At 54.6% G+C, this 25359-nt stretch overlaps 8 protein-coding genes across 8 annotated transcripts; 4 read left to right on the top strand and 4 right to left on the bottom strand.

Moving 5' to 3' along the window:
- Positions 1-694: 694 nt before the first annotated feature.
- On the top strand, positions 695-2917 carry B0H18DRAFT_566891 (Golgin subfamily A member 7/ERF4 family-domain-containing protein). The gene is made up of 5 exons (XM_048038625.1): positions 695-1629; positions 1685-1877; positions 1935-2084; positions 2416-2517; positions 2582-2917. Exons 1-5 carry the CDS (start codon positions 869-871, stop codon positions 2633-2635), a joined length of 1260 nt encoding a protein of 419 aa, XP_047890735.1. The 5' UTR covers positions 695-868; the 3' UTR covers positions 2636-2917.
- Positions 2918-5385: 2468 nt separating this feature from the next.
- Positions 5386-7313, top strand: B0H18DRAFT_1021675 (uncharacterized protein). Its single transcript, XM_048029543.1, is given in 13 exon segments — positions 5386-5528; positions 5580-5611; positions 5627-5629; positions 5669-5832; positions 5934-5997; positions 6057-6154; positions 6211-6290; positions 6355-6359; positions 6400-6537; positions 6602-6617; positions 6677-6728; positions 6778-6812; positions 6863-7313. The coding sequence occupies 13 exon segments, from the start codon at positions 5482-5484 to the stop codon at positions 7224-7226; spliced, it is 1098 nt and encodes a 365-aa protein (XP_047890734.1). The 5' UTR covers positions 5386-5481; the 3' UTR covers positions 7227-7313.
- Positions 7314-11105: 3792 nt separating this feature from the next.
- On the top strand, positions 11106-12956 carry B0H18DRAFT_880265 (uncharacterized protein; the record flags this gene model as incomplete). The annotated part of the gene is made up of 4 exons (XM_048040751.1): positions 11106-11514; positions 11569-11627; positions 11681-11767; positions 11817-12956. The coding sequence occupies 4 exons, from the start codon at positions 11106-11108 to the stop codon at positions 12954-12956; spliced, it is 1695 nt and encodes a 564-aa protein (XP_047890733.1).
- A 714-nt stretch (positions 12957-13670) lies between these two features.
- On the bottom strand, positions 13671-16150 carry B0H18DRAFT_566750 (uncharacterized protein). Its single transcript, XM_048038624.1, has 11 exons — positions 15984-16150; positions 15759-15917; positions 15517-15698; positions 15402-15439; positions 15249-15350; positions 15003-15194; positions 14603-14950; positions 14533-14544; positions 14038-14477; positions 13814-13968; positions 13671-13759 (listed from the first exon to the last, which is right to left on the bottom strand). The coding sequence occupies exons 1-10, from the start codon at positions 16108-16110 to the stop codon at positions 13844-13846; spliced, it is 1725 nt and encodes a 574-aa protein (XP_047890732.1). The 5' UTR covers positions 16111-16150; the 3' UTR covers positions 13671-13759; positions 13814-13843.
- A 558-nt stretch (positions 16151-16708) lies between these two features.
- B0H18DRAFT_566662 (uncharacterized protein) lies at positions 16709-17879 on the bottom strand. The gene is made up of 8 exons (XM_048038623.1): positions 17759-17879; positions 17643-17704; positions 17488-17585; positions 17349-17428; positions 17283-17287; positions 17079-17216; positions 16992-17007; positions 16709-16936 (listed from the first exon to the last, which is right to left on the bottom strand). Exons 1-8 carry the CDS (start codon positions 17776-17778, stop codon positions 16828-16830), a joined length of 528 nt encoding a protein of 175 aa, XP_047890731.1. The 5' UTR covers positions 17779-17879; the 3' UTR covers positions 16709-16827.
- A 2537-nt stretch (positions 17880-20416) lies between these two features.
- B0H18DRAFT_566579 (uncharacterized protein) lies at positions 20417-20964 on the bottom strand. The gene has a single exon (XM_048038622.1). The coding sequence runs from the start codon at positions 20789-20791 to the stop codon at positions 20462-20464; it is 330 nt and encodes a 109-aa protein (XP_047890730.1). The 5' UTR covers positions 20792-20964; the 3' UTR covers positions 20417-20461.
- A 333-nt stretch (positions 20965-21297) lies between these two features.
- Positions 21298-22306, top strand: B0H18DRAFT_1021592 (uncharacterized protein). Its single transcript, XM_048029542.1, has 4 exons — positions 21298-21437; positions 21497-21627; positions 21688-21963; positions 22023-22306. The coding sequence occupies exons 2-3, from the start codon at positions 21547-21549 to the stop codon at positions 21820-21822; spliced, it is 216 nt and encodes a 71-aa protein (XP_047890729.1). The 5' UTR covers positions 21298-21437; positions 21497-21546; the 3' UTR covers positions 21823-21963; positions 22023-22306.
- A 217-nt stretch (positions 22307-22523) lies between these two features.
- On the bottom strand, positions 22524-24270 carry B0H18DRAFT_1189278 (uncharacterized protein; the record flags this gene model as incomplete). The annotated part of the gene is made up of 8 exons (XM_048036032.1): positions 22524-23051; positions 23108-23137; positions 23180-23314; positions 23452-23531; positions 23588-23685; positions 23746-23807; positions 23898-24092; positions 24224-24270. 8 exons carry the CDS (start codon positions 24268-24270, stop codon positions 22961-22963), a joined length of 738 nt encoding a protein of 245 aa, XP_047890728.1. The 3' UTR covers positions 22524-22960.
- Between the last annotated feature and the right edge of the window lie 1089 nt (positions 24271-25359).

Raw genomic sequence — 25359 nt, 5'->3', positions numbered from 1 at the left:
GGTCGCTTGAGAGCGATATACCGACGTCTGTTGCCACTTTCAAATGGACCTTCATTCCGAACGGAGATTATTGTCACACAAAGTCTGTGCCATCCAGTGTCGTGGAAAGCAAACACTGCCAGTCAGCAACAATGGTGCCGTAGGATCCCAGCTAGTTTGAACACAGGAAAGCATGTGCGGTGATGAATTCGAAACAATGCGCAGCTTGCCGCAGCAAACTCGCCCAACAGCGGCATACGATTTACAATATAGAAGCCGCATGTCTTAAGGCGAGTTTCTTAGCTCATTCCTCGCACCTGCGGCGTGTAGGTAGTAGCTATCCTTGTCGGTGGCATTAACTGTGTTCACACCTACGTGGGAGCATTCGGATGCATGTCAACCCATTGGACCAGATCTGGTAAAGCTCCAGAGGATAGCATCCCGTCTCTGCATGCAAGTGTCCAGACAGTACGCCGTAACTCCCCACGAGGACGCCAGGATGTGGATGAGTCTCAGCCAACCAAGGACTGAATACATTGTACCCTGAGAGTGAATACGACCTGAAGCCAATTGACACTGAGCAGAACTCGGAAGCATGGATGGATGGAGGACATGGGAGGTTTGGTCGAAGGGTTGATCCGAGTGAACGACCGTCGCGGGCATTATTTATAATTAATTGGAGGAAATCAGGCTCCGCGGCCCGCCCGAGGACAACGCGCTTCGACGCTCCTTCAAGTTGTCTACGCCTACGACCTCTTGCTGAGCGGCCCTCCGGTCAGGTTATAACTCTGCGCGGTCGATCCTGGGGATCACTATCTACTTCTTCACCAGCTACTGCATCTCTATCTTCACTCTGGCTTCATTAACACGCGGGACTACACAGCCCGAGATGCACATACCGCCTGAGACGGAAGTGATTGACCTTCGAGCTCCTTCGCCCACAGGCTCGTCACACCCCGAGGCTTCTGAGCAGGAGGCCGCAGCAGACAATCTCGATGGCACCAGAGATGAAGGCACGCCGACGCCGCTGGGCGAGGGCACAGACTATCCCGCACCAGCGAGTTCCAGTCTCTCGCTGACACTGACAGTGACAGGGCTCGACTCGGACGCCATCCCCAGCCTGAGTACGCACGAGGCCCCCTCCTCCTCGCCCACTCCCCCTCCTGTCCCCGAGAAGGACCCCGCCCTCATCTCGCGCCTCACCATTACCCCCGCCAACTCCGACTTCGCGCTCAAGATGGCGATGATGGGCCTCCGCCCCGCCCCGCCCCTCCCGCCCTCGCCTCCGCTCACCCCGCTCACCCCCGGCGCAGCCAATACCAGTAGTGCAGCCCGCCACGTGAACGTGCGTCGGTCATGGGCCGAAGATGACCTCGAGACGGCCTCAGCTTCCTCGCAGGATGACGGCTCAACAAGCCCGAGCACGAAGGAGGCGGCGGTACCTGCGGCGGACGACGCGGTGCATGCGGTGTTTGGGAACGGGATAGGTAATGTTGACCCAGACCATCCGCTCAGCCCGAGTAAGGGTGCAAGTGGGCAACAATCGAGTCCGCCCCTTTGGGAGCGCGTCAACCCGCCTCCAGGCAACGGCACAAATCCGTATGGCTCGAGTCACACTCGCATACACGACTTCTCGAGCACGAAGCCTCTGTGAGTTCTTTGCCTTGTTCGGCCTCGGTACGAGAGGCTGATTTCCGGGGTGCAGACGGTCAAGACCGCTAGTGCCTTACTCGTCTTACTACTTCGGTCCACCTCCGCCAGATGCTGCCTACGGTACCGAGCCAATAGGTCAGATCGGCCTACACCACCCGCGTGAAATCGTCAGGATAGAGCGCGACTACTCTGCAGGCGAGCTCCCGCAGTTCTCGCCAGTATACCCTTTGGAGTTTGAGGGCCGGGTATGTATTTCATGTCTCTTCTACTCACAGCAGAGCTGACGCGTCGATGTGCGCCAGTTAACACCCACACAGTTCCTCGAGACCATCAACGCCATTAACGAGATCCTGATATCCGCACATAGCTTGAAGCACTCGTTTGTGGATAACGCACTGTCGTTCTTCACGTTGCAGACCTCGAGGCTGGTGTTGGCATCGCATTACGACAAGGTGGGCTTTTTGTCGATTTCTCTTTGGTCCCATGCAGTTTAAGAAACGTCCATGTGAGCTGTGTGGACGACGAAGATGGAGCTGTACGTTCCGTGACAGCTTCTCAGATGTCAGCTGCGAAATCTGTACCATGTCTTGGGCGCAGATGCATCCTCATTGACGAAACTCAGTGAACAGAACGCGTGTCGCACATAACCTCTCTTAGCTCACTGTGCGAAGCACATATTATGTACGGCGTCACATTGAAGCCGTCGGGGACCATGGCGCTCGAAACTTCTACCTTATCACACACGCAATACCACCATTTGACCGTACACTGACGAATGCATAGGAAATGAGTCGGCTACAACAGCTCATCGAGGACGTCAACATGCGCTCTTACAACCCCCGAGGTCTGAACATTCTCTGGCCACGCAAGGTCGCATTTCTCTTTGTACGTAGCTTGTCTCCTTCATTGTTATTCTGCGCTCACGTGTAGGGGGGCCTTGCCTTTGCAGCTCGAGATTGAGTACTACGTGAGTCTCGCCTCGCTGGATTGTGTCCTGACTTGACGCCCTCAACATGCATCTTCCTCAGTGAGTCATCTGTACATGTGTATCACCCCGCCACTTGACGGCGCAACGCCCGCCAGCATGACGCTGCCACTTCCGCTCGTTCCTACCCACACCCACCGTTGATTCGTGTTCGCGCTGTTTCGCCTCGCGATACACTTTGCATACCAAGCTCACGCTGCATATACGATATCCCGGACCTGCTACCGCTGCATACAGCTCGTCTAATTCGCCCGCTGACGTTGATGTTGAACATTGGTGTCGTATATAGCTGCTCGCCCCGTTTTTGGGGCTTTCGCGTGTAATTTATCAGGGCCAAGGTCCGCGCTCAGCCGAATCAGGCTCACTGCATTCGAGACTGGTTCTCTGCACGCATTTCTCGTGCACTCTCCACTTACTGTGCGTGTGTACTGCGAATACCACCTTGTACAAGATTATGGTCATGAATGACTATTCTGGTATTCAATTGCGAAAAGCACTGACTTCACAGCATCCACTGACAGCAAAGAACCGCTTGCAACATAGTGTGTCTGTGTTCGACGCTTCTATACACGCCGGTGAGCGCTACAACAGGACGCTGGACAGGAGAAGCGGAACAAGTACGGTGAGTTTAGGAGCGCAGTCAGTTACGATGCTTTCTAACTCGTCGTTGTGCTGATCGCGTGTCATTCTCCCCTGCAGATGGACACCTCCGCCGCTGTCGGTATTCTTCCGCGCAAGTGGCAACCACCGCATCGCCGGCGCAGTTGTCTGAGAATTCGGTACGTTCGGCGGCCGTTTGTGTGCGGAATGCACTATGATGACCTGGATGCGTGCACTAGAGACGATATCTAGTTGAGAGCTGCGGCGGACGCTGGTACGATCAGGCATGAGGCGACCCAACGAATAGTCTCGTTGGAGGGGGCGAAGTGAGCTCTCTGAGCCTCATGACTGCTTCAGGGAGGCGTTAAAGGTCGTCGCACCCAAGTCGCACCTAGTGAGGTGACCAGATTACCGGTCATTGCGCATGCACATGGCTGGCAGTTGATCGACACGTATTGGGCTGTGTGAGTGCTTCCATACAATCCCAGTTAGTTGATGCGACTCGTTGCTGATTTACATAAGTATGTCAGACGACGACAACTACGCCCAAGCGATGTAAGACTCAAGCTACCTCGCGCCGCTGCCCCGACTCGCGAGTCCTCACTGATCTTCTACCTCGAAGTAGATATCAGGCTGCCATTGGGGGCCGGTGGGCATGGTGGACTCTTTTCGCCAGTGATGGAGTGACATGCGTCTTGTAGACAGATGCGAAGTTACAAGAAGGAAAAGTTTCCGCAGTGAGCAGCTGCAAGCCGCCAGTGGAAGTGATGCGACTGCTAACTTATCCGTGCATTGACAGCTTCGGAGCTTCTTCATGAAAAGATAAAGTTGGGCTGATGGTACGTGCTGCTAGTACGATATTGTTGCGTTCTGTCCTTCCATTCACGCCAGTGATCCGCGAGACGGATCGCAGTACCTCACAGTTCGAGGCCGTGCAGGGCAAGCGTCGTGGTCGAGATGGGCACTGAGAAAGACCTAGGCGAGGGTGAGCTCATTCATCCGACCTAGGCTGAGGGTAAGTTTGAAGATGGATTCCGTCTTCTGCGTCCTTTATCATTATTCGTCTTTGCGAAACGTGGATGTCGACTAATAGTGAGATGTCCTGTCAGGTTGGCGAATGCTGTAGTTCCGAGCACGCGGACGTTGGTGGCGCATAGGACGTATTCTTTTCACTCTATTCTCATCCCGCAAAGTCCAGGTCCTGCGGCGTACTAGTCGGGCATGGATTCTCACAGACGTGGGCCCAGTATGCTGAACCGCACTGACAATCCGACGATATCAAGCAGAGAGGTCCAATGTATCCTCGAAGTCCGTGTACCTGACCAAGTTTGACTCGGTGGAGCTGATGGGTTTCTAGATTTGTCTGTCTCCCGATCTCCTCCTCCTTATCCCCTTCTTCTTGCTGATCGGAATAATTACATCCCGCTCACAGATGAATCAAACTCTACTATTAGTGTTAGTCGCTGGAGACCATGATGTCTCTGTTAACGCTCTTCAAGCCGGTCGGCATTGCACAGATCCCCAACTCACAATGCTGACATTGAACCTAGTCAGACATCTGGAACAATGGACCCGGATGCATTGAATGAGGCGGTTGGATTGCAGAGTTAGGTACGAGGCTCTTCACATGCCGCGACCAGTTCCTCCGTATTTGTGTATTCTGTTCTTCCTTTCTTTTCCAAAGCGTACCTCCCGCTCCCACAGCGGTATGGTCCGAGGGCCGTGTTTCCAAACACAGAAAATCCTCGAGGCCGAATTGCGGTCCACCGGTCGTCCACAGAATGTGGCTCTTGGTCGCATTACAATACGCTGACCTCTATAACATTTGCGTTGTCTCATCTGCTTGGACCGAGAGGCTTGAATACACCGTGGCGCGTATTATCACGACAACACGCACGTCCCGAAAAGCGATCGTGTGCTCATTACCTTTCCGCGCGATAATTTCCGAGTGTTCTTTGTCGTCTACTAAGACATGGATTTGTATGTCAGCTTTTGGTCAGAAGCTGATAGGGTTTGTATGAATTCTGTTCGTCAGATGCTGTGTTCCACTGAATGTTGTTTGCCAGTGCAGGCACATCACACTCCACAACTTCGCCTCACAGGCCAGCTGCGCATGTAGAACCCTGATAGTTCCTCGCGCTGCGATAGGCGATAGCACGGATAGTGATTCATGTCATAGATGTTTGGTCCAATACTGATCTCTTTGTGTTCCAGAGGTATATAGGTGCGCGTTCTCCCCCGAACAACGCTAGTAGCTCACAGTCATGTCGGCGGCTGAAGTTGCTCAGACCATCAAGCTCCTCGATGCAGCGTAGGTCGCACAGTCATGCCTCCGAGCGACTACTGAGAGCACGGGCGACAGATTCGCAGGCGATTGCTGTCAGATTGCAGCTACCGGTGAGTGCAACTTCGCTGTGACCCCGTATTTTTCCCCTTGACGTCCATGCACAGTGATTTATGCCTACGATCGCTTTCTCACCTTTCGCTGGGATGTGGATCTGATATGGCAGCGCCGGAACATGTCTGTAGCAACTGGCTTATACGTGCTGATACACATATCAGTGGCGGTGTACCTGTTTGGACAGGTGATCATCCTGATCCTTACAGGCTGTGAAGTAAGTTTAAGCTTTGTCTGTACTAGTAGTGCAGATGCTGATTCTGATCTAGAGGTAGCAATCTTTCTTCACCTACCTGAACCTACCTACAGTACATTGGCAGCGGCTATATCATGACAGTCGTACAATTGTGCGCTGGCGCGCTATTTCATACCAGCTTTGGTGGTGCGCGCGGAAATGTTCTCCTGTACAGCCTATCAATGCCTGACTGCGATTTTTCACAGCTTTCACGGCATTGCGTGCCTACGCCATCAGCAATCGCTCTATCTCGCTCACGTGTGCGATCTTCTCAGCCTCGTTGGTGCTCTTCGTAGGGGATATAGTGCGTTGATTATCATTGCCTGTTCGCGATTTTCTACGTCCTAATGTGGTTGTCAGTATGAGATCTCCACAATTGTCCTGGTCGTTGCACCAGAGCCGGTTGGATGTGTGCTCTCTTCGGATGGTACAAGCTATAGGTATTTTTCATATGCTGACATCTTGGAATGATCCTCACAGGACCATGTATGGTGCCATACACAGACCACGTCAGAGATACACTTACGATTTCGGCCTTCGTGGCCATAGTGATCATCGCCGGAGAAGCAGCTAATATAGTTGCCGAGTTTTTGTTGGTAGCGGCGACTTGGCGTCATGCACACATGATCAAATTCGCCAAAGATGCGCACGTTGAGGCCCCAATCACAACGATTTTGCTCCGAGATGGTCAGTAACATGCCTACGGAGTCGATCTTACATCTGACTCAGTGGTTTCTTTGCACCTCCCCAGGTACTGTCTATTTTGTGTGAGTCCGCCGTGTATCATACAAACACAAACACATCAGTATAATCTCGCTTGGTACAGGACTATTCTTGCACTTCTCATCATCACTATGACACTGGCTGCAACAAATAGTGTTTGTACCGTCCCCCAACAATGCTGTATGATGCTGACATTCACACCAGGTCGCGAACGGATTTGTTTCGCCCCTAACCGACGCGTGCGTGGTCTTCCATTCATGACACAATCACATCTGAGCATGTACCGCAGCCTCCAAGTGATCTTAATTTCACACTTCTACCTCAACTTACGCGAAGCCAATTCAATGGACATGGATTCCGGGGCATCTCAGATATCCGACGTCCGTTTCACGCGTGTGGTCGGGAGCCTCGCCGGCTCGCTCCCTTATGGTATGCACAGTTCTCCAGGAGGCGTGGACGCAGGGCCCGACTCCGTTGGCTCAGACGAGGAGTTTGTGGATGGTGGAGAGATGGATGGCTTAGACCAGGAGTCGGTCTGCGCAAGGCCTGAGGGCAGCATTGGGGGCTCGGAGCCTTGCGCCTCCAATGGCATGCCTAGTCCAGGACTTCTGTACGTGGAAGAGGTCCCGAGAACCGAGGCTATTGTCGCATAACATTCCTCGATGTATCCTCACTTCACCACGATCATCTCGCGGTCGATATTCAGATCCCTCAAATGCAATTTACGTTGGTGAATTCAACAGATTCGTGTATTGCCAACGTGACAATGTAAGATCTGATTTGCCAGCTGCGAAACCAGTGTTGTAAGTTCTGCCGCCTATACGACATTCAGTGACACCACCAGGATATCTCGACGACTGTTGTACAGGAAACAGACCAAGTTTGTAGTCGACGGAGACCCACATGTGAGGTGCTCTCAGGCATGGCTTCCGGAGCCTTACTCGAGCTCGCTCTTCAGAGTCTTCTGGGCGTCTGAATTATCCTTGTCCAGCTCACAGCCACCACCACGACGTCGACGTCGAGTCTCGAATTTGGTCTTCTGTCTTGTCTCCTCAATGTTTCTAACATTATGATCCACGGCTGCTCACCCGATGTACACGTCTGCATGCCGACCAATGTGATCATCGACTGCATCTCAGCCCGTGTTGACCTGGTGTGCGTACGCCTCCCCATGTAAGCTCTACGAGCGCACCAAGTGCGCTTTACCTATTCAGTATACTCTGACATTTTCAGCTACCACATATGTAGAGCCTTCAACGGATTCCCAACGATAAAGAGTACGCGGACCCAAGCCACGACCTACCTGCGGCCCTCCGGCGGACCGGATTCCAGCACGATCCTCTACCGGAGAAGAGTGGTTTTGACGAGCCTATGGATGAAGCGAGATCGGCAGAGCATGAAGTCGTAAGTTTGGCTAGTAACGGGCACCATACGCTGGAACATACACGCATAGAGCGGTAACATCGTTGACAGGGCGGTTCAGGTGAGCGCGCTTCTCGACGAGGTGGTGACTGATCAAGCCGAACTCACAAGGTGCGATTGCATAAAACATAAAACAGGCTTACCGTACCGTGACCATGTCGTACGCGCTACGATCCGGATCTCGACCAAATTTCAGCAGGCGCGTCGGAGGACTGTCAAAACTTGGACGGAGCATCTGCCACTGACTGCCGCGTCGGTGTCGCAGTTGTCTGACTTGAGGTAACACAGCCGTCAAGCTTTCAAGCTTTCAAGTTTGCAAGTTTCAAGGATATCTGCAAGGATCTTGACAGTCGCACCGCATCGCGGCGCAAGAACCAACTCATCTTAGTCCATCATTGCTCCAAGCTTGTCCCGTCCTGGCCGTCATCCGCAACGTCCTACGTAAGATCTGGATCTTCGGCGCTGGCTACATGTCCCTCGAACTTCCGAGTCGTACTACCGTCAAACAGTCCAGTAAATGCTCGAGCTCGAGCCCATACATATCGCCCGGAATCTCGTTTACAAAGCGGATTTTTCGAGGTCGTGTTCCCTGCTACAAACACGGATGGCGGATTGAGGTTGGAGTTAATCCACGAGATTTGGCACGCATATAGAGCTATGGTGGTGACGCGGACGAGTCACCCCTGTATGTTACAATGCACATCCACATGCGTGCACAACAGCTATGCAGTCGGAAGCCCGGAACCCAAGCCGAGCCCATGACGGCGCATCCATAGACCATGGCATGTCCCAGCCCTCTCCTCCACATGCACGGAGACAAAACAGGCTAGCCGCACACACCATCTGTCGGGGTGGAGCCCGTGTGGCCATCTTCCGACTTCCGAATCCAAGCCTAGAGGAGACACGTTCGCGAGATAACGATCCTACCTTCCATGCATCCCGGCCCGGCCCTCCAGCGTTGATCGCCTGGAGGTCATCACCGACGCCGTCGAGCCACCTTCAAAGAAAGGTACGTGGGCGGTGTGTACGCAACTCACCGCAATCGGTGCTCCGATTCAGTCGCACAGAGGCTGACTCCTTCGATCTTCGTTGGGGAATGGCAGATATACCTCGCCGAGTCGGAACGCCTGCCACAAACGTTCTGCCCCCCTCTCCATACGAGTGGCCCCGCAAACCTACGACCCACCATCATCGTACAGCGGACGCTCGGCCGCACCCCGATGCGTCTCGGACACCGTACGGGGGATAAGGTTGTGGAGAGCTTGATTGGGCCAGGGACGCGTTGCGCCAGCCTCTAGGCTCTAGGGAATGGTACGGAAGGCTGAGACCGCTCCTATCTAGCCCCGCCTGGTGGTTGGGAGACCTGCGGCTGAGAAGGAGACCTGGACCGAGAGTTGGACCCAAGTGTGCGTGGCGCCAAATGCAGAGGTAGGAGCCGACGTGGTCCGCAGCCATCCCCAGGAGTCGAGCGTCCTCAGGTCAGAGGCGTTCACTTCCAGTCCAGGGCGCCCCCAGAGTCCCAAGACATGCATTCGGCCGACATACAGTATGGTTCAAGTTGGGGCGGCGCGGCAGCACGAATGTTACGACGGTGTGGTCTCGTACCCATCCGTGTGGACGCACCCCACCACCGCTCCGACATGGGGTGCGTCCACACGGATGGGTATGAGACCACGACTGATTGCATTCGCTGAGATATCGCTCGATCTCCGCGGGGGTCGGACGATCGTTAGCGCAGGGATCGCCTGCCGAGGGGTACGCGGCCCTGCCACCTATGCAACCAGCGGTTGCATCTTGATGTCGTGATGAACTGTCGTATATACCTTAACGCTCGGGGACAACGGGGGTCAGTGCGGGTCGGTTGGAGATGGCGCCTCACCGAGTCACAAGAGGTCGAAAACGCCGCTGTCGACTGAGACATTGACCTCACAGACGCCCTGTGAAGGATGGGAAGTGTGGTATGAGTTCCACGACAAGCCGCCGATGGATCAGTGGGGGTTGCACGTTGCAGGGCACCTGGAGAGGGGGATCGTCCTGAGGGAAGTTCTGGCCAGGGCGGTCGACGAACGAGAAAGAAGGTTGATCAGAAGACTGGTGGTGCTCCACAGAGCTGGCCGAGAAGTCGAGCACGGAGCGCGCTGCGGCCTCTGCTACCTTATGTAGAGATCAGGGGGCGCAGATCCCAAGTTACGTACTGTTGCTGTAGCGGGCCCGCTTGCGCCTGGTACAGAGACGAGCAAGGTGGTTGAGCAGACGGACTGCATGTCGACGTCGAGGAACAGGCGCGTCGGGGATCCGGGGAATTGACGGAAGGCCGTTGACGAGAGGAGGGCGTGTGAGGATCGCAGATGTGATCCTAAGTGCACGGTCACGGTCGACCCTCCGACGAGAACAGGAAGCGCAAGTGCTGGACGCCGAGCGCCGCGAAGAGACATGGACAGCATTGCGGGCAGATCATGCGGACGCGCGCGGGGGAAGAGCGTTCGGACGTGTTCGGCGAGACGGCGTGGGCGTGCGCTGGATATGGCAGTTCTGGACGGTCGTTCGCAGCAGAGCCGGAAGAATTCCCCAGCTGGGATGGAACCACGGGGACCGCGTGCGCAGTGTGAATGGGCTGCCCTGGGACTGTCTGGGTTGTGCGGGCGTGCGGCGGCTGGAGGACGGTGGCGGGGCGGGAGCAGGAGTGGTGCGGCGGGGCGGGCGCGAGTCGAGTCATAGGAACGTCAGACGGCGGGGGCGGTGGGCTGGCGGCAGGTGGCGGAAGCGACGACGAGGGCTTGGTCAGCAGGTGCGGCGTGGCGGGAGAGGCGCCGATTGGACTCCGACGCTCGGGCGCTGGCTGGCCGCCGGGCGCGGCCTCGCATCCGCGTCGCCGGCAAGTTCCCGCCCCTCTCACCCTCCTCTCTCTCTCCGCCCTCTCACATCCCCTCCCCCGCCTCCTCCCCCCGTCTCCTCGTCCTCCTCGCCGTCGCCCTCCCCGCCGCAGCACTCAGCACGCGTGCGCACGCTCGCCGGCTCAGCCTAGATCCGCGCAGCTGACAAAGATCTCCTCGCTCGCCTCGCGATCCCAAACTCTGACGCAACCACCCACGAGTGTATCTGTACCAGCAATGGATCCCTTTGGCGGCGTGCAGTCCTTCTGGGACCTCTCCCAGCAGCCCAACACCTTCTCCGCCCTCCCCGACGACGACTTCCTTGCCTTCCTCGAGAAGCAGTTTCCCACCTCCGTAGGCAACAACGGCCTCACCACCTTCGACAGCGCCAATGCCCCAGAGGTCATCGACCCCCAGAGCCTCTCCCGCTACCCCCTTCCCAGCACCAGCCCGCCCTCCAGCGATAGCAGTCCCAGCCCGCCCAGTGTCAACACCGAGCACAGCCCGTCTCGGCGCCAGTCGGGATCCTTCAACACCCCCGCCTCCTCCGCTCCTACAGACCAGGACGAGCAGGGTCTCAAGCGCAAGGCGAGCGATGACAGCATATCCGGTGAGCCCACACACAAGAGCCAGCATACATCCAACAGTACGTCATACCATCGCCCGGTGAACGGTTCACCCGATACTGATGCGGCCACAGCCTCGAACAACAAGAAGTCCTCCTCTTCACGGCGTAAGTCAACCGGCAATCCTTCTCAGGTCTGTGGCCCCGTTCCTCCGCCACTCAGTCCGTATCCTGATCGTGCTGATAGGATGAGACTCGGTTACTCAAGCGTAAGGAGCAAAACAGAGCAGCGCAAAGAGCATTCCGGGAGCGCAAGGAAAAGCATGTCAAGGATGTACGTGGAGTTGTCGTCGCATCCCGTCATCATCGTAACCCCTTTCTAGCTCGAAGACAAGGTTGCCGCACTGGAGGCCAAAAACCAAATGTCCGAATCCGAGAACGAGAACCTTCGCGACCTTCTCTCGCGACTGCAGAATGAGAACATGATGCTCAAGCAGGCCGCTTTCACTTTCTCTGTGCCACGGGAGAATGCACCGAACATGGCCAATGGCAACCCAGCCTCGGGGTCAGTGTCGCAGCCATTCAGTTTTGCATCACCTGGGGCAGGCCCGAGCCGCGCACCACAGTCGGCGCCGGCTCTCAACTTCAACTCACTCATCTCTTTCGACCCCAACGCGATGAACGATGAACCGACAGCGACAGACAGCGCGATGAACATGGACTTCGGTTTCGGCCAGCCACACTGTTCGTACAAGACGATCGCTGCCAACCCAATGTACATGTCCTTCGCGGAGCCATCACCGTATGATTCGTCACCGTCGTCGAACGGCGGGCAGAACGGAAACGGGTCGTTCGCGAGCAGTTTCAGTAGTCCGTTCGATCAGTGGTCACCACCTGGGGGCGATACGAACGGGCTAGACCAGCTGTTCGGTGGGAACTATCTCGGGACGACGAGCGGCGTCGACTTCAACGCCCTCCTGAAGAGCCCGCCGTCATCGATCAGCCCCGTCTCCCACTTCCGCTCGCCATCCTCGTCATCACCGTCCTCGTCGTCCGACGCAAGCCCAGGGTCGAGTGCGTCCAAGGGGGACCAGTGCCCGAAGACGAAGGAGGACATGGCGAAGCACATCGTGGACCAGGGCAATTCGGCGTTCGCGCAGTGCGAGGTGCCGATAGCGCCGTTCCTCCGGAAGTCGGTCGGGGACGAGTCGGGCGGGCCGATGATCATGTGCAAGGGGAGCTCGTTCCCGCCGACGGAGAAGAGCGACAAGAATGTGGAGGTGCTCACGGCGTGGCGGAGCATCACGAGCAATCCACAGTTCAAGGTCAGTAAAGTTCGTGCGTTTTACTCCGTTCGGCGGGCTAGGCTGACACGGCGGGGTCTCCAGGACCTGGACATCAACGAGCTCTGTTCGGAGTTCACGAGCAAGGCGCGGTGCGACGGGACGAAGGTCGTGCTCGAGCCGCAGGGCGTGCATCATATCATCGAGACGCTCGCGGCGAAGCGGCAAGCGAAGCAGTAGACGTGAGGGCGTGCGCCCGCCGAGCATGCGCCAGCCAGGGCACGCCGCGCCGTCTGCCGCTCGTGTCCGCCTCCCCGCGGTCTCTGTCGAAGTGTTGTCTTTCGGGTCGGGTTGCTGGGCCGCGGGCGGGGTCGGGTCAGGCTGGCGTTGTAGAAAGTGCTCGACGCGCTGGCGGGGTGCCCGGTTGGCTGGGCTGCGCCGTCCGCGTCGGTGTTGAGCCTCGTTGTCGTTGTCGTCGTTGTTGCATTGTGGTGCGCCGTCGGACGTCTCCCCGCCGACCCGCACCAGGTCATGTCGTGTATAGTATCGATTCATCTCGTCTCTCCCATCGTCCCGCCGTCTCATCCATCATCACCACCACCACTCCTCAGCCCGTCCGTCCATCGCATCACGCTGGCACACCTTCCACGGCGATCACAGTGGTGTCCGTCTGTCCGTCCGTCCGTCCGCTCGTCTGGTTCTCGGTCTTCCGCCTGCGGACGATTCGTGCGTGTGGTTGTTCCCCTCCCCTGTATCCCCACCAGATCCATCGGTTCCGGGTCTCTTTCTTTTACTGTTTTGTTCGTGCGCGCTGTTCGTGAATTATTCGTACGTAGTAATGAGTCATGACCGTCGTCTTATGTCGGATGTGAGTGTTGAGTTGATGACTGTGATGTTAGTGCTCGAACGTGTTTTCTGCGCGAAGGTGGCAGAGAAGGTTCAAAGAACATTGATTTTAAGATTGTACAGATGAGTGATGCATTGAGGTCGATTCCTTCCGTCCTTCCGTCCTTCCGTGTCGGCTCAGTGATGGGGATCCTTGTCTAGGCTTGTGTCGGTCCACTGGTATCGGTACAATCCAGATCACCTCGACACACCGTAGACGAGTCAAGGGAACTGGTGATGCTTCAATCGAACTCCGCATCCCTGCGGTTGCGATACATGAGCTTTTGAGGCGGGGAGGTCTTGCTGATCTCCTGGCGCCAGTTTCGGTTGTACTGCGTCTGTTGAAGCTGATCGCTCTCCACGAGACCTGCGAGGAGCGGATGAACACGCGATGAGCCATAGACTGAAAGGGAAGAGATTGAAAGGGGGTGCAGACCAGTGCCGACCGTCATGTCGACGCCTTCGCAGACTCGCAGGATGAGGAATGGAATTAGGGGGTTTCCCGGTTCCGACTGACGCTGGCCCCGCAGCGCTCTCTCGCACAACTGCGCGCCCTCGCCGGGGCTGAGCTTCAGACTGAGCTCGATATCGCTCACTATGTCGGAGACGCGGAACACGGCGCATCCGACGATCGTGAACTTGTCCTTGGCCAGCGGCCCCGCGTCGGGAGTGTACACGGACTGTTCGATGATGAGGTGCGTTTGCCCGCGGCTAGGGTTCTCGTGCAGCCGCAATGCACTGACGTAAGGCCAGGAGTCTTCGGCAGAGTGGTGACGCGCTACCCAGTCTCTCTGCCTCTGCGTGACGACCGGCGGGTTGGCCGGGTCCGGGGAGAGCTGTTCACTCGCTGCTTGATTGTTCACAGCTGCGAGGCCTCTGAATCAAGTCGAGTCAGTATTAGTAAGGCTTGAGGGCCGGCTAGGGTGCTCACTTGCAGGCATGCCTGTTGGCGAAGTGGATTTGAGCCAATGCTACGAGCATGTATCTAGCTGAGCACTTACTTGTGCAGCGGCCAGTCCTTTTTCTGACACTCGCGGGAACTGACCCAACGCATTGAGTCGCCTACCATTGATGGGATTAGCAGGGTGACGTACCAGTAATTCGCCGTCTTGCACTGTGAGCACAAGAACAACTTCACTATTGGTTCTTGGCGTAAACATTGCCGGCATCGTTTGACGAGACGGCGGTCTGTCTTGTCGGTGTGTTCACGTCCTTCTAGCCAGGATATCCCACCCAGTGCTTCCAGTATCGGACTGGTTGTTTCGCCAGTGGGTATGAGGAGTTGCCGCAGAATTGTGTCGGACAATCCGTGTGGATTTTTGCGGAACCACTTGACAAGCCACTTCTCCCTGTCATGGCCATCAGGCTCACACTTGTATCAACCAAGTTTAAATAGCTCACTGCCTCTTCGCGGCCCCTACGTTGCCGCGACGCCGCAGTATCCGCGACAAGTACACTTTGGTGACGACTAAGTCTTCTAGTCCATGGGCATCAGAGGCAGGAGAGTCGGTGAGCTCTGTAAGTAGAGTCTCTGCTTTTGCATCATCCTCGCCACTCCGTACAAGAGCTTCCGCGAAGATCATGACTAAATTACTTCCAGCATCATGTTAGCTTGTCCGAGCAGACTCCACATGGCGCAGAACTGACTGTTGCTGCCTCAATTGCCCTATTGGAGTACGTGAAACGAAGTATTCCATAAGTTCTCTGAGGGATATCACGGCATCTCCGGGTCGATTGATCTCGGGTCGCCTGCCACCCAAATGAGCCAAAATCAAACGACGTGCCCACGAAAGGTCATACAAGAGAAAAATTGCAAGCTTCGCCTTTGCTTGTAGGCGCTGTATGATGATGCAGACTCGGATCAGCTACTAGTATGCTGGCACACGCATAAGGCAGTGACACTCTGTAAACATACCATGAACAGTCTACCACTGTTTATCACTAATGCACCAGCTTGCCCGACACGATTAGCGGCTGCGGCATCCTCGGGACTCAAGACATGCCCAAATGCGAGCAATTGCGCATCCGTTGCTTCAGTGAGAACGTCAACAAACATTTGTAATGCCCAGACCACTGGTTTGAGAATGTCCGCAGGAACTGTTGGTGCGTATATTTCTTAGCACGATGCCATGGCGTGTAGAGAGGTAGGATCATTACCATCATCAACGTGAATGAGAAAGCTGTAATTGAACAGTTGGCTAAGCTGTGAATTAAAAATCAAGGAGCGCGGTGCGGGGTCGCCCAGCGGCCCACCGGGGCGTGGATTGTGCAGCAGAATCGTCGGTGTCTGTTCAACGAGCATCTGTATGCTGTCCACTTTGATTGTAAAAGACCGAGATGGGGGTGAGTTTTCAACGCAGTCTTTCAATACTACGTGCTTACTGAGTGCAATATCCTGCCTGACCGACTCGAGGTCTGGTAAATGATGGCTCGCGAGCGCATCTTGCTGGCCCGTGAATTTCAAGACAGATTGAATGCGTTGTCGGGAAGGAGTAGGTACAGAGCCCATATCTCTTCTGACACTGAGTACGGTCAGAGTGATCGTTAACGTTGCTCGAAATCGATAGAGCGCTCGGAAGCAGTATCTATTTCATTGCGTTATTATTTATAAGTGTTACGTAAGTCCACAATAGCAAATAATAGTCCTGCCCTCGTTCTAGAATAGATGGCACACGTTGAACGTTCATGAACGTTGATCGTTTGAGCGTGGAATATGAAAGCTGAACACATAGCAAGCGAGCAGGAACTAGCCAGGACGAGAGAGGCCGTGACGGAGGACACGGTGCGTTCAGACGACAGTAATCTGAACAGTCCGAACTTCCACCGCTTCCCCCACAGAAAGAAATTGACCGGATGTGGTACAGGTCTCGCGACCTTCAATGCTTACGATCGTAGTTCCTGGCTGCTCCAACCGCTACGTCGCTTCCACCTCCGCCGGTTCTTCATCCGAATCAAGGTCGCTCGCCTGCGCATCAACATCTTCCAATGAACTGTGCGTACTGTAGGGAAGCGAGCCCGCGAGGCTTCCTAACACACGCGTAAACCGGATGTCGGACATCTGTGATGCATTGGAAGGTAGGTCGACTGAATTTGCTTGGTGTAAGTTGAGGTAGAAGTGCGAGAGTAAGACGACTTGGAGCCTGTTGGATTTAGCTGTGATCAGGCTTCATCGTATGTCGTGTGGCAAGCAACGCACACGTAGGTAATGGGCGAGATGAATCCATCTTCAGTCTGAAACGTCGGTGTCAGCGAACCGGGAGAGATGCATGAGTATGATACCAACTCCCATAATCACGGTCAACGTGGTATCGAGGATCAGGGCAGCGAGAATAGCGCTGAGCCAAGACAACGTTCATGTCGTCACATTTGATCCTAGCAGTGTCAACTCACATGAAGTAGAGAGTACCTGATAGGAAGTAAGTAGGCAGATCCGCGCGGTCAGATGCGAAGTTATCTCGATCCGAGCTTGCGACTCACCATCTCTGAGGAGTACAGATGTGATTGGGGTGTCGATGCGTGCATCGTTGGCGGATTTGGCCGTGTATATATGACGCCAAGTCGCTATCACTAGCAATGCTTCGGCGACAACAGTACATGCTTGACCGGCGACAAGCACTGTGGCAACGAGCGAAGCGCGATGTCAATTGTCACACCAGCTCTACAGTGAATCAAACGTCGCACATGGTCTGTGACAAGCATTGCTTGTTGAGGGCTAACCAAGTCAAAAAAGAAATATGTAAAACGCACTTCCAGATTGTGCTGTCCGAGGAGAGCACGCAGCCAATGGGATCGGGGACAGTAGCTCCGACTATTGTAGGGATCTCATGCTGATCATTAAGTTGTCAGAGGGGTTGCATGTACAAATGACAACTTCGAAAGGACTTACTATCTCGGCGGTAACAAGCACCAAAGAGAGTAAGAATCCAGCAGACGCAACCAGCACAGAGTGATTGCTGATGGCATAGGCACGCAGCGCCGTGAAAGCTATGGGGCATGAGGATGAGATACTTATGGTGATAAGATAGTAGTTCTCTTACATACCACCATTAGTGAGATGGAATAGTGCGCTGGCGCAAGATATAACCACGTCGGCGGTGTAATCGCTGTGAAGGTTCATCTGGGTGAGTGCGTCTTGAAGCCAGGCAAGATGGTTCTACCTCTGAGACAGAGTCAGCATCTATACCATACACGACAAGCACTTGGATTTACTCGACAGCCTGTGAGAATTTGTAACACCACAGATCCAAATAGGTACACCACCACAGATATATGCAGTAGCATGTATAGGCCAGTCGCGGCCGACATGCTCCGACGCCGCCAAATCAAGTCCACCTCCCACCAAATGGTGAGAAAGCGGTCATAGGCGTACATCGCTTTGTATGAAGGTCAGGAAAAATGCGTGCGTAGATGGTGGTACTAACTCACTGCATGCTGCTATCTGGCAACAGTCGAGTACAAATCTACCATGTGGGCTCTGATCAGTCACTGAAGAGAGAATTATTTTCAATGCAACTCACGCTACGTTGAGTATTGCGATCGTCTGAGCGAGTTCACCCTTCGACACGTGTGTTACCTAGCGCAGAGGGGCGGAGGTGGATAGTGTGCTTGTATCTACATAGATAAGCCCAAGCTGGCTACTTGAGGCCGCGCATTGGCGCGACGCCGTCCTTGACTAGGTTTACGGCGATCAGATGCAGACTCATAGAGGCATGGTCCTGCTGCATGGACTGCCTCCTATATCCCACAGCTGCGTTAATTATGACACGACACGTACCTACTCCCGCTATGCGTGACACATTGAGGTCTTGCATAAGCTCCCCGATGGCGTCGTGTTAGGAAGGAGTGGTTACAATACCGGTACAAAGCATGTTTGTCGTACGTCACACTCGTCACGAGCCCCCATGTGTTTACCTACTCACCGTCATAATGTGACCTGAACTGTTCAGTCCTCCTACATAGTCGTAAAACGAATGCCTGCTTTCGATGACACGGCATGCACGCACCCTGATTTTATCTAACCTGTGTACCGGCTTCAGCTTTGATGTCCACTTTGACGTCGGACCGTCAACTTACGACGTTCAGTCGCGGTCCAGATCGATGCACCCTAGGCCTGTCATCAGTCTCACCAGTAACACTGAAGATCGGCTTGAGTTGGTTGAATCACCGCGGCCTTGCCCGAGACACTCCGCGTAGTCGACTAGACTGAAGCCTTGCGTCTCACGATACGACAGGCGATGCCGATTCCACCGCAACAAGTTGGCATGCGGACAGCTCATAGCGGGCCCCGACGATGATCGAGGAGTACACCCTCATCGGTCTGTAAGTGGGACGTAATCACCGACTGAGCGGAAAGTGGGAAAGCGAAGGACATACCTTTCGTTGCTGACATCGAACGGACCAGAAAGACAGTCGTTCCCTATCGGTCACTGCGGCCATAGAGGCAAGGAGACACGACACTTACATCTACATGGACGCCGTTGGACTCCGCCACCGTTGCATGTCTCGCACAGTCAAGTGGGCGGCGTAATGATACGTCCAGAAAGGCATCTCTATACATGGCAGATGTTTGAGATGTATCAGAGTTGAGTCAGTCATCTGTCACAGTGAGGCGGATGTCCCGCTAACGCCGCGGGACTGCAGTCTGTAAGTAGCATCGTGAGCAAGACGTGAAAGGAACAGAATGGTACGTCCAAGGCCATCGGATAACGCGAACTCGGCTCTTGAGACCCCTTCCTCAGCCGCTCAACCTCCCTTGCATTGTCAAGCCCACAGTGGACTCGCTGTCGCATCGACATCCTCCGCTGCGTCGGGGCTACATAGGCAGCTTCCTGGTCAACACACGCATACGACAGAGAGTGCACGCCCCGTCTTGATGCTACATACGATATACTTTGAGGAAGTGAGAGAAGCGCGCTCACCTGAACCGCCCTGACAACGACGTTACCGCCCTATGTGCGTATATTCCAGCACATGCAAGCGCATGGTGCCCGCTACTAGCCAAACGCATGGCTTCTTGCACTGCCGATCTCGCTTGAAACACCTTCAATGGCTTATGTTTGCGACTGACGGACGATGTGAAGTAGACGGAGCCTACAACAGTCTGCGTGCACGCATGCATGATGGATGTTACAACCGTCAGGCTCCTTGTAATCGTCTGTAATAGAGGTCGTCGTAAACAAGGGAGCGAACATGTGCAAAACCACCGCATCTGACCATATTCCTAGGCTCGTCAAAACCACTCTTCTCCGGCCGAGGATCGTGGTGGAACCCGGAGGGCCGCAGGTAGGTCGTGGCTTATAATCTCTACCGTTGGGACCATAGACTGGCTCCTTGTGGGAAGCGGCCCCGCCGCGTATGGCTCCGGCGGTGACGGGTGTACTCCGACGGGTATGCGGACAAGGTGGGGACATGGATCAATGGTCCAATGGGCGCGCGAGGATTCAAGAAGCTTGTGCGTATTGTTGAAGGCGCGACATACGTGGTAGCTTAGGATGCCCGAGTATATTGGATGGCTGCCTTCGTAGAGCTTGCCAATGGGAGGCGTACGCACATCAGGTCAACACGGGCTGAGATGTGGTTGTGTCAATAATCAGGTTGGTCGACATGCGGACGTGTACATCGGGTGGGCAGCCGTCGTAGAGCATAAGAGCCATAGATAATGCTAGAAATATTGAGAAGACAAGACAGAAGGTAAGTAACAGAGTCGATGCTCGATGTCGTGGTGGCTGTGAGCTGGACGAGGATATTCATTCAGACGCCCAGGCGTCATCGGCGCGGAGGACTGCGTCTGGGATTGCTGACTCAGCGTCGGTGGTCCGCCACCAAGTTCCGAGTCGACTGCTCGCGGTTGCCCAACGCACTCACAGTGCATACGTGTCGACTCCGGATAAACGCAAGCAACCCTTGACACTCGTGCGATGGAGAAGCGACTGTCTTCTGCCCTCCTTACCTCTTCCCGCCATTTCAAACGAACAAGAGATTTCGACTAACTTAGGTGACACGATACCTCGCCGCAAGAGCCAAATGAAATCACAGTATTTGCCCTCTTGCCCGCGTCGACGGCCCTCATGTCGCGTCTCGCGCAGCCAGACCCCGTCTGTCCAACCCTCTCTAGCTCGGACCCAACGGAGCGAGACCCAGACGATCCCAGCATGTCGAAAAAGCTCCACGCGTTTGGACTTGTCAGGCATTACCGGAACGGTGGATGAGAGGTCCGAATCGAGGTGGGTGTGCTGTTGCGACTTCGCCTCAACTTAGGGTAGGGGTTAATTGACCAGGATTACAGTCTGCTTCAGGCCAGCCGTTGTGGGCGCGTACGCGAAACCCACAAGACGTGTTGCCTGTGGCCGAAGCTCTGCGCTATTATCTAGCTATCGAGCATCGCGAAGCTTCGGCTTCATAAGTCACTTCAGGACATAGCTCTATTCGCTTCACCGGATGTGCGTTCTGTCCCAACCGTCGTCGGGAAGGGGCCTGACAATCCTCCAATATAGACTACCGAAACCGCGCAGAAACCAGGTTCTACACTCGACGTTAACGTACACGGGCTCAGCCCATTCGCAGTTCATCCACGGTCTCGCTCCTCAAGCTCATGGGAAAGATCGGCCGCGCGCGGAGAAACGTGCAGACCGTCCATCGAGAGACCGAGGTAGAAGCAATCTGTATCGCAATTGCCTTCGCATACCATAGGGGAGTCGAGTCGTCTCGTACATGTACCTTGTGAGTTCGGGTCGAACTCTTGACTGCCACATGCAGCTGACTAGATAACACGACAAATTCTCTTCCCTACTCACCGCCAGCTTTGAGCCTGTTGACGCTCATCTGGCGTTAACTTATGTTCGTACCTTCGTCAAGACGGTCGCACGGATTGTGTTGAAGTACTTCTACTACGTCAGTATCAGCGCAGACCAGGACCGCAACGTGGGAAGCAGCAGCTGGAGGCTGCATGGGAGCTCTTCCTCTACATCTCGTCCTCGCGAACACCGGATCCGTTCGTCGGGGATTACTTCTTGACGAGACGCATTTCGTACGTTTCCCCCACACCCCCTTTCGTCGCACTAACGCTGTCACTGTCACCTTCACCCAGAGCGTGATCATCGAGCAGGGCGCGTCCCTCAACAGCGAACAGACTCGTGCGCGCCGCGACGCAGTTGAAGGAAACCGACCGCGTGCCGGAGGCGATCATGCTGTACAACCTCGCGGGCGACTGCGCGACCATTAGCGCGTGCTTCATGCAGGCACCCAGCGCGCCTTCCAGTAGCCTGTACGCTACCGTAGACCATGTCGCGGTCTCATGGTCTTGGACCGTGGCCGATTCGGTAATCTCAAGTTTACTGTGGCAGTTTACCGAGCGTGACGGTCAGTGAGTAATGTCAACTCGAAGAGCGAGGCTTCGGTCGATGACTGGTAATCAATTTTAAGGTCCAGATACCGCTGTGAACTTTGATATCTTCCTCGGCCTTGGACCGCTCGGGCAGTCGCCGTACCCATACCAGGAGGTAAACCATACGATAGACAGCCGCCACACGAGGTGCTTTCAAGGCATATTGTTGACAGTGTTATGTGTACAGCGTGTCCGTGCGGTGTGTTTCAGCTGGGGACTGCAGCGAAGTTGCGCAAGCGGCGAGGGCGGGTCCAGGATCGCTGACTCTGGTGACGGATGCGCGTACAAGTACTTAGTACCAACGCACTCCGAGTTCGTTATTTCTTCCGCGATAGCATACTGTCTCAGCAGTTTATCAAGCTCAGTGATTGCCATACTAGAAATGCAGGTAATGGAAATGGAATGACTCGGAGTACGTTGGCAGAGGCGCATGAAGGTTGGAACAAAATGAAGAGCAATGTGATTGCAAATGAACCAGAGGGATGCCAAGGGAAGCCTCCTAATATCCGGGGTGATCTGGCAAACATACAGTAGAAGATTATGACACTCCTGGTGCCTTCCACGGAGAGGTCCTCTGTGGCTCATCATATTGATGGTTCCCAGTCCCCGACGATGCCTCTCGCGACTGCCGGCTGCTCAACATCTATCCGTTGCGCATACACTGGCTCCTCCTACGAATCGATATCGCTCCCTGGATCCGCATCCGCATCATCGTCGGGAAAGCTGTGTGCGCTGTAGGGGAAGCAACCCGCGAGGTTTGGCACCAAACGCGCGAAACGAAGGTCGGATATCTGTGATGCATTAGTAGGTAGTTCGAATGAACTCGCTTCGTGTAAGTTGAGGTAGAAGTGCGAGAGTAGGGCTGCTTGCAGCCTGAGGAGCGTGTATACGGTTAGCGCCATCGTTTTTGGATAGTATGAAACGCACGCAGAGAGGATAGATGAGACAAATCCATTGCTAATCTGAAGTGACAATATCAGTATGGCGCAATGACGCAGTAGGCAGGGGTAATACCGACAATCGTCTCGCTCAGTGTCATGTTGACGATTAGGAGAGCGAGTATCGTGCTGAGCGGAGCCAGTGGTGATTATAGACACGTTTGCAGGGTTATATGCGAACTCACATAAAGTAAATGATGCCTAGGTCGAGAACCCTGAGTCAGACGTACACATAGCCTGACGAATCTTTCACTTACCATGCCTGAGCAATACGCCCGTAATCGGCATATTGGTATGCGTCTCGACGAGGTGAGCCATGCATCCATAGCGCCACGTTACCGCTACAAGCAAAGCCTCGGCGATAATGACGGATGCTTGCCCAGCCACATATACTACGCCCGAAAGCAAAGCATATGTACCGTCAGCTCAGCTCTATTGGAACCGAATGAGATGTCATCATACATGGTCTGTGACATATACTAATTCAGGCGAGCTGAAAAAGTCACATCGACCAGTGTGTGAGACATACCTGTAACTTGCGCCACCCACAGTGAGTAGGCAGCCAACCGGGTCTGGCACAACAACGGCTACTATTGTACAGACCTCATACTAACGGTCAAGGCATCAGAGTGACGGAATGATGACGGAAGAGCGAAGAGACTTACTATGTCTACAGCGGCGAGCACAACCGAGAACAAGAAGATCGCGGACGCAAGCGGCGTTGAGCGACTACTGATGGCATAAGCACGCAATGCCGTGAAAGCTATGAAGCGGGAAAGTTAATCAGTTTGTAGGAAGGACAAGACAGTGCTTTCCCACGTACCGCCAATGGCAATATGGAACAGAGCAGCGGCGGATAATTGCACCACGTCCATGATATAACCACTGCATGATGTGCTCTCGGCAAGTGTCGCTCAAATTCAGTGAGATCATTGTACTACCTCTATGTCGACGCGTCGAAGTTAGCATACGTACTATGTGCGAAGGAATTTGAGCCTTACTCTACAACTTTTGAGCATCTGGGCCATGACCTGACCATACAGATACACCGCTGCAGACGTATGCATTAGCATATAGGAAGCAGTCGCCACCGACATTTTCCGTCGCTGCCATATCAAGTCTACCTCCCACCAAAGGGTGAGGGTGCGGTCGTAGGTATAGATTGCTGTGCTGCCAATCAGCGATACAGGCAACTCAAAATGAAGATGAACTCACCACAAGCAGCTACTTCGCAGCAATTGAGTACAAATCTGTCGTCTGTATTCTCATCGGCTACCAAAAATGTTCATGTAGCTACTCACGTTATGTCGAGAACATCGATAGTCTTCGCAACTGTGTCCGCTGACATGGCTGCGATCTATGAGATTAGTAGATCGACAGACAAACTACTTTTATACCTTCAAGCCATCGCACTCCTTATGCCAAGACTTCAACGTTTCAACTGGCGCCAGGGGAGATGGATGTCCACCTGCAGTATGACCGAGGCTCTGCAGTACCAATCACCAATGTGGACCGCGGCTGTGCCAGTTACACCGTGTCCTAACTACAATGAACCCTACTTCGGGCTTGCTGCTCCCACGGAGAGAAGTCCGGAATCGCGTTCTGTTCACACAGACGTGAAGTTACGCACCGCCCCGTTGTAGAACCGTGCCTGCTGGCCGCTCAACGTTACTTCGAGCGGCCGCAAGTGGCTGCCGGCCTCGACTGTGGGCCAGTATCCATGTCGATGGCTACAACTGCATCATAGCTGACTTAGCGTGCGGCACGAACCGATCTATGCCAATCAACATTTAAATTAGGCGACAAAGGATGCACAAGAACAGACACGAACGGAAAACACCCTTGAGTCCACCCTTAGCCTTGGTCGGATGAACTAGTTCGCTGTTGTCCAGATCCTTCTGAATTGCACACATCTTGACAGCAACACTCGCCCTGCATGATTTCGTCACTGCACATGCCTGCACTCTGAAGGATTGCATTCTGTCTCACGACTCATCGTCGCGATTGTATAAATGGAACAAAACAGTATGTCAGACATTGGACGAACAGTACACATATCAAACTCAACTTTTGAACTCAACTACTGCATTTCGACGCGCTCCGAAGCTACTGAAGTACAGATGTCAGATACACGTTACTCCCACTCACGGCCACCGGCTGTTCAGCGCTGCTGCGATTCTCCGAGCAACTCCGTACCTATCTCAAAGATCGAACCCTACACCAATACCCTCTGCATTGTCGGCGAACAAGGCCTTGCGGAGATCCGGACTGCCACCACCACGCGATGGGATCCGAGGTGGAAGCTACCGCATTACTCCCAGGCCACCGCTCACCGTGGTATCTTCCCGCACCCATGTCCCTCGCTGCGTCGCCAGCGAGAAGAGCCTATATATGAGAACAGCAACCATCGGCGGCCGGATATCTGCTTCGAGGTTGA

This window comes from Fomitopsis serialis (genome assembly GCF_022376445.1).
Source record: "Fomitopsis serialis strain Sig1Antser10 chromosome Unknown B0H18scaffold_61, whole genome shotgun sequence".
NCBI classification, from domain to species: domain Eukaryota; kingdom Fungi; phylum Basidiomycota; class Agaricomycetes; order Polyporales; family Fomitopsidaceae; genus Fomitopsis; species Fomitopsis serialis.
Note: the sequence above shows the minus strand (reverse complement) of the source record. Positions and strands in the feature narration are given on the sequence as shown.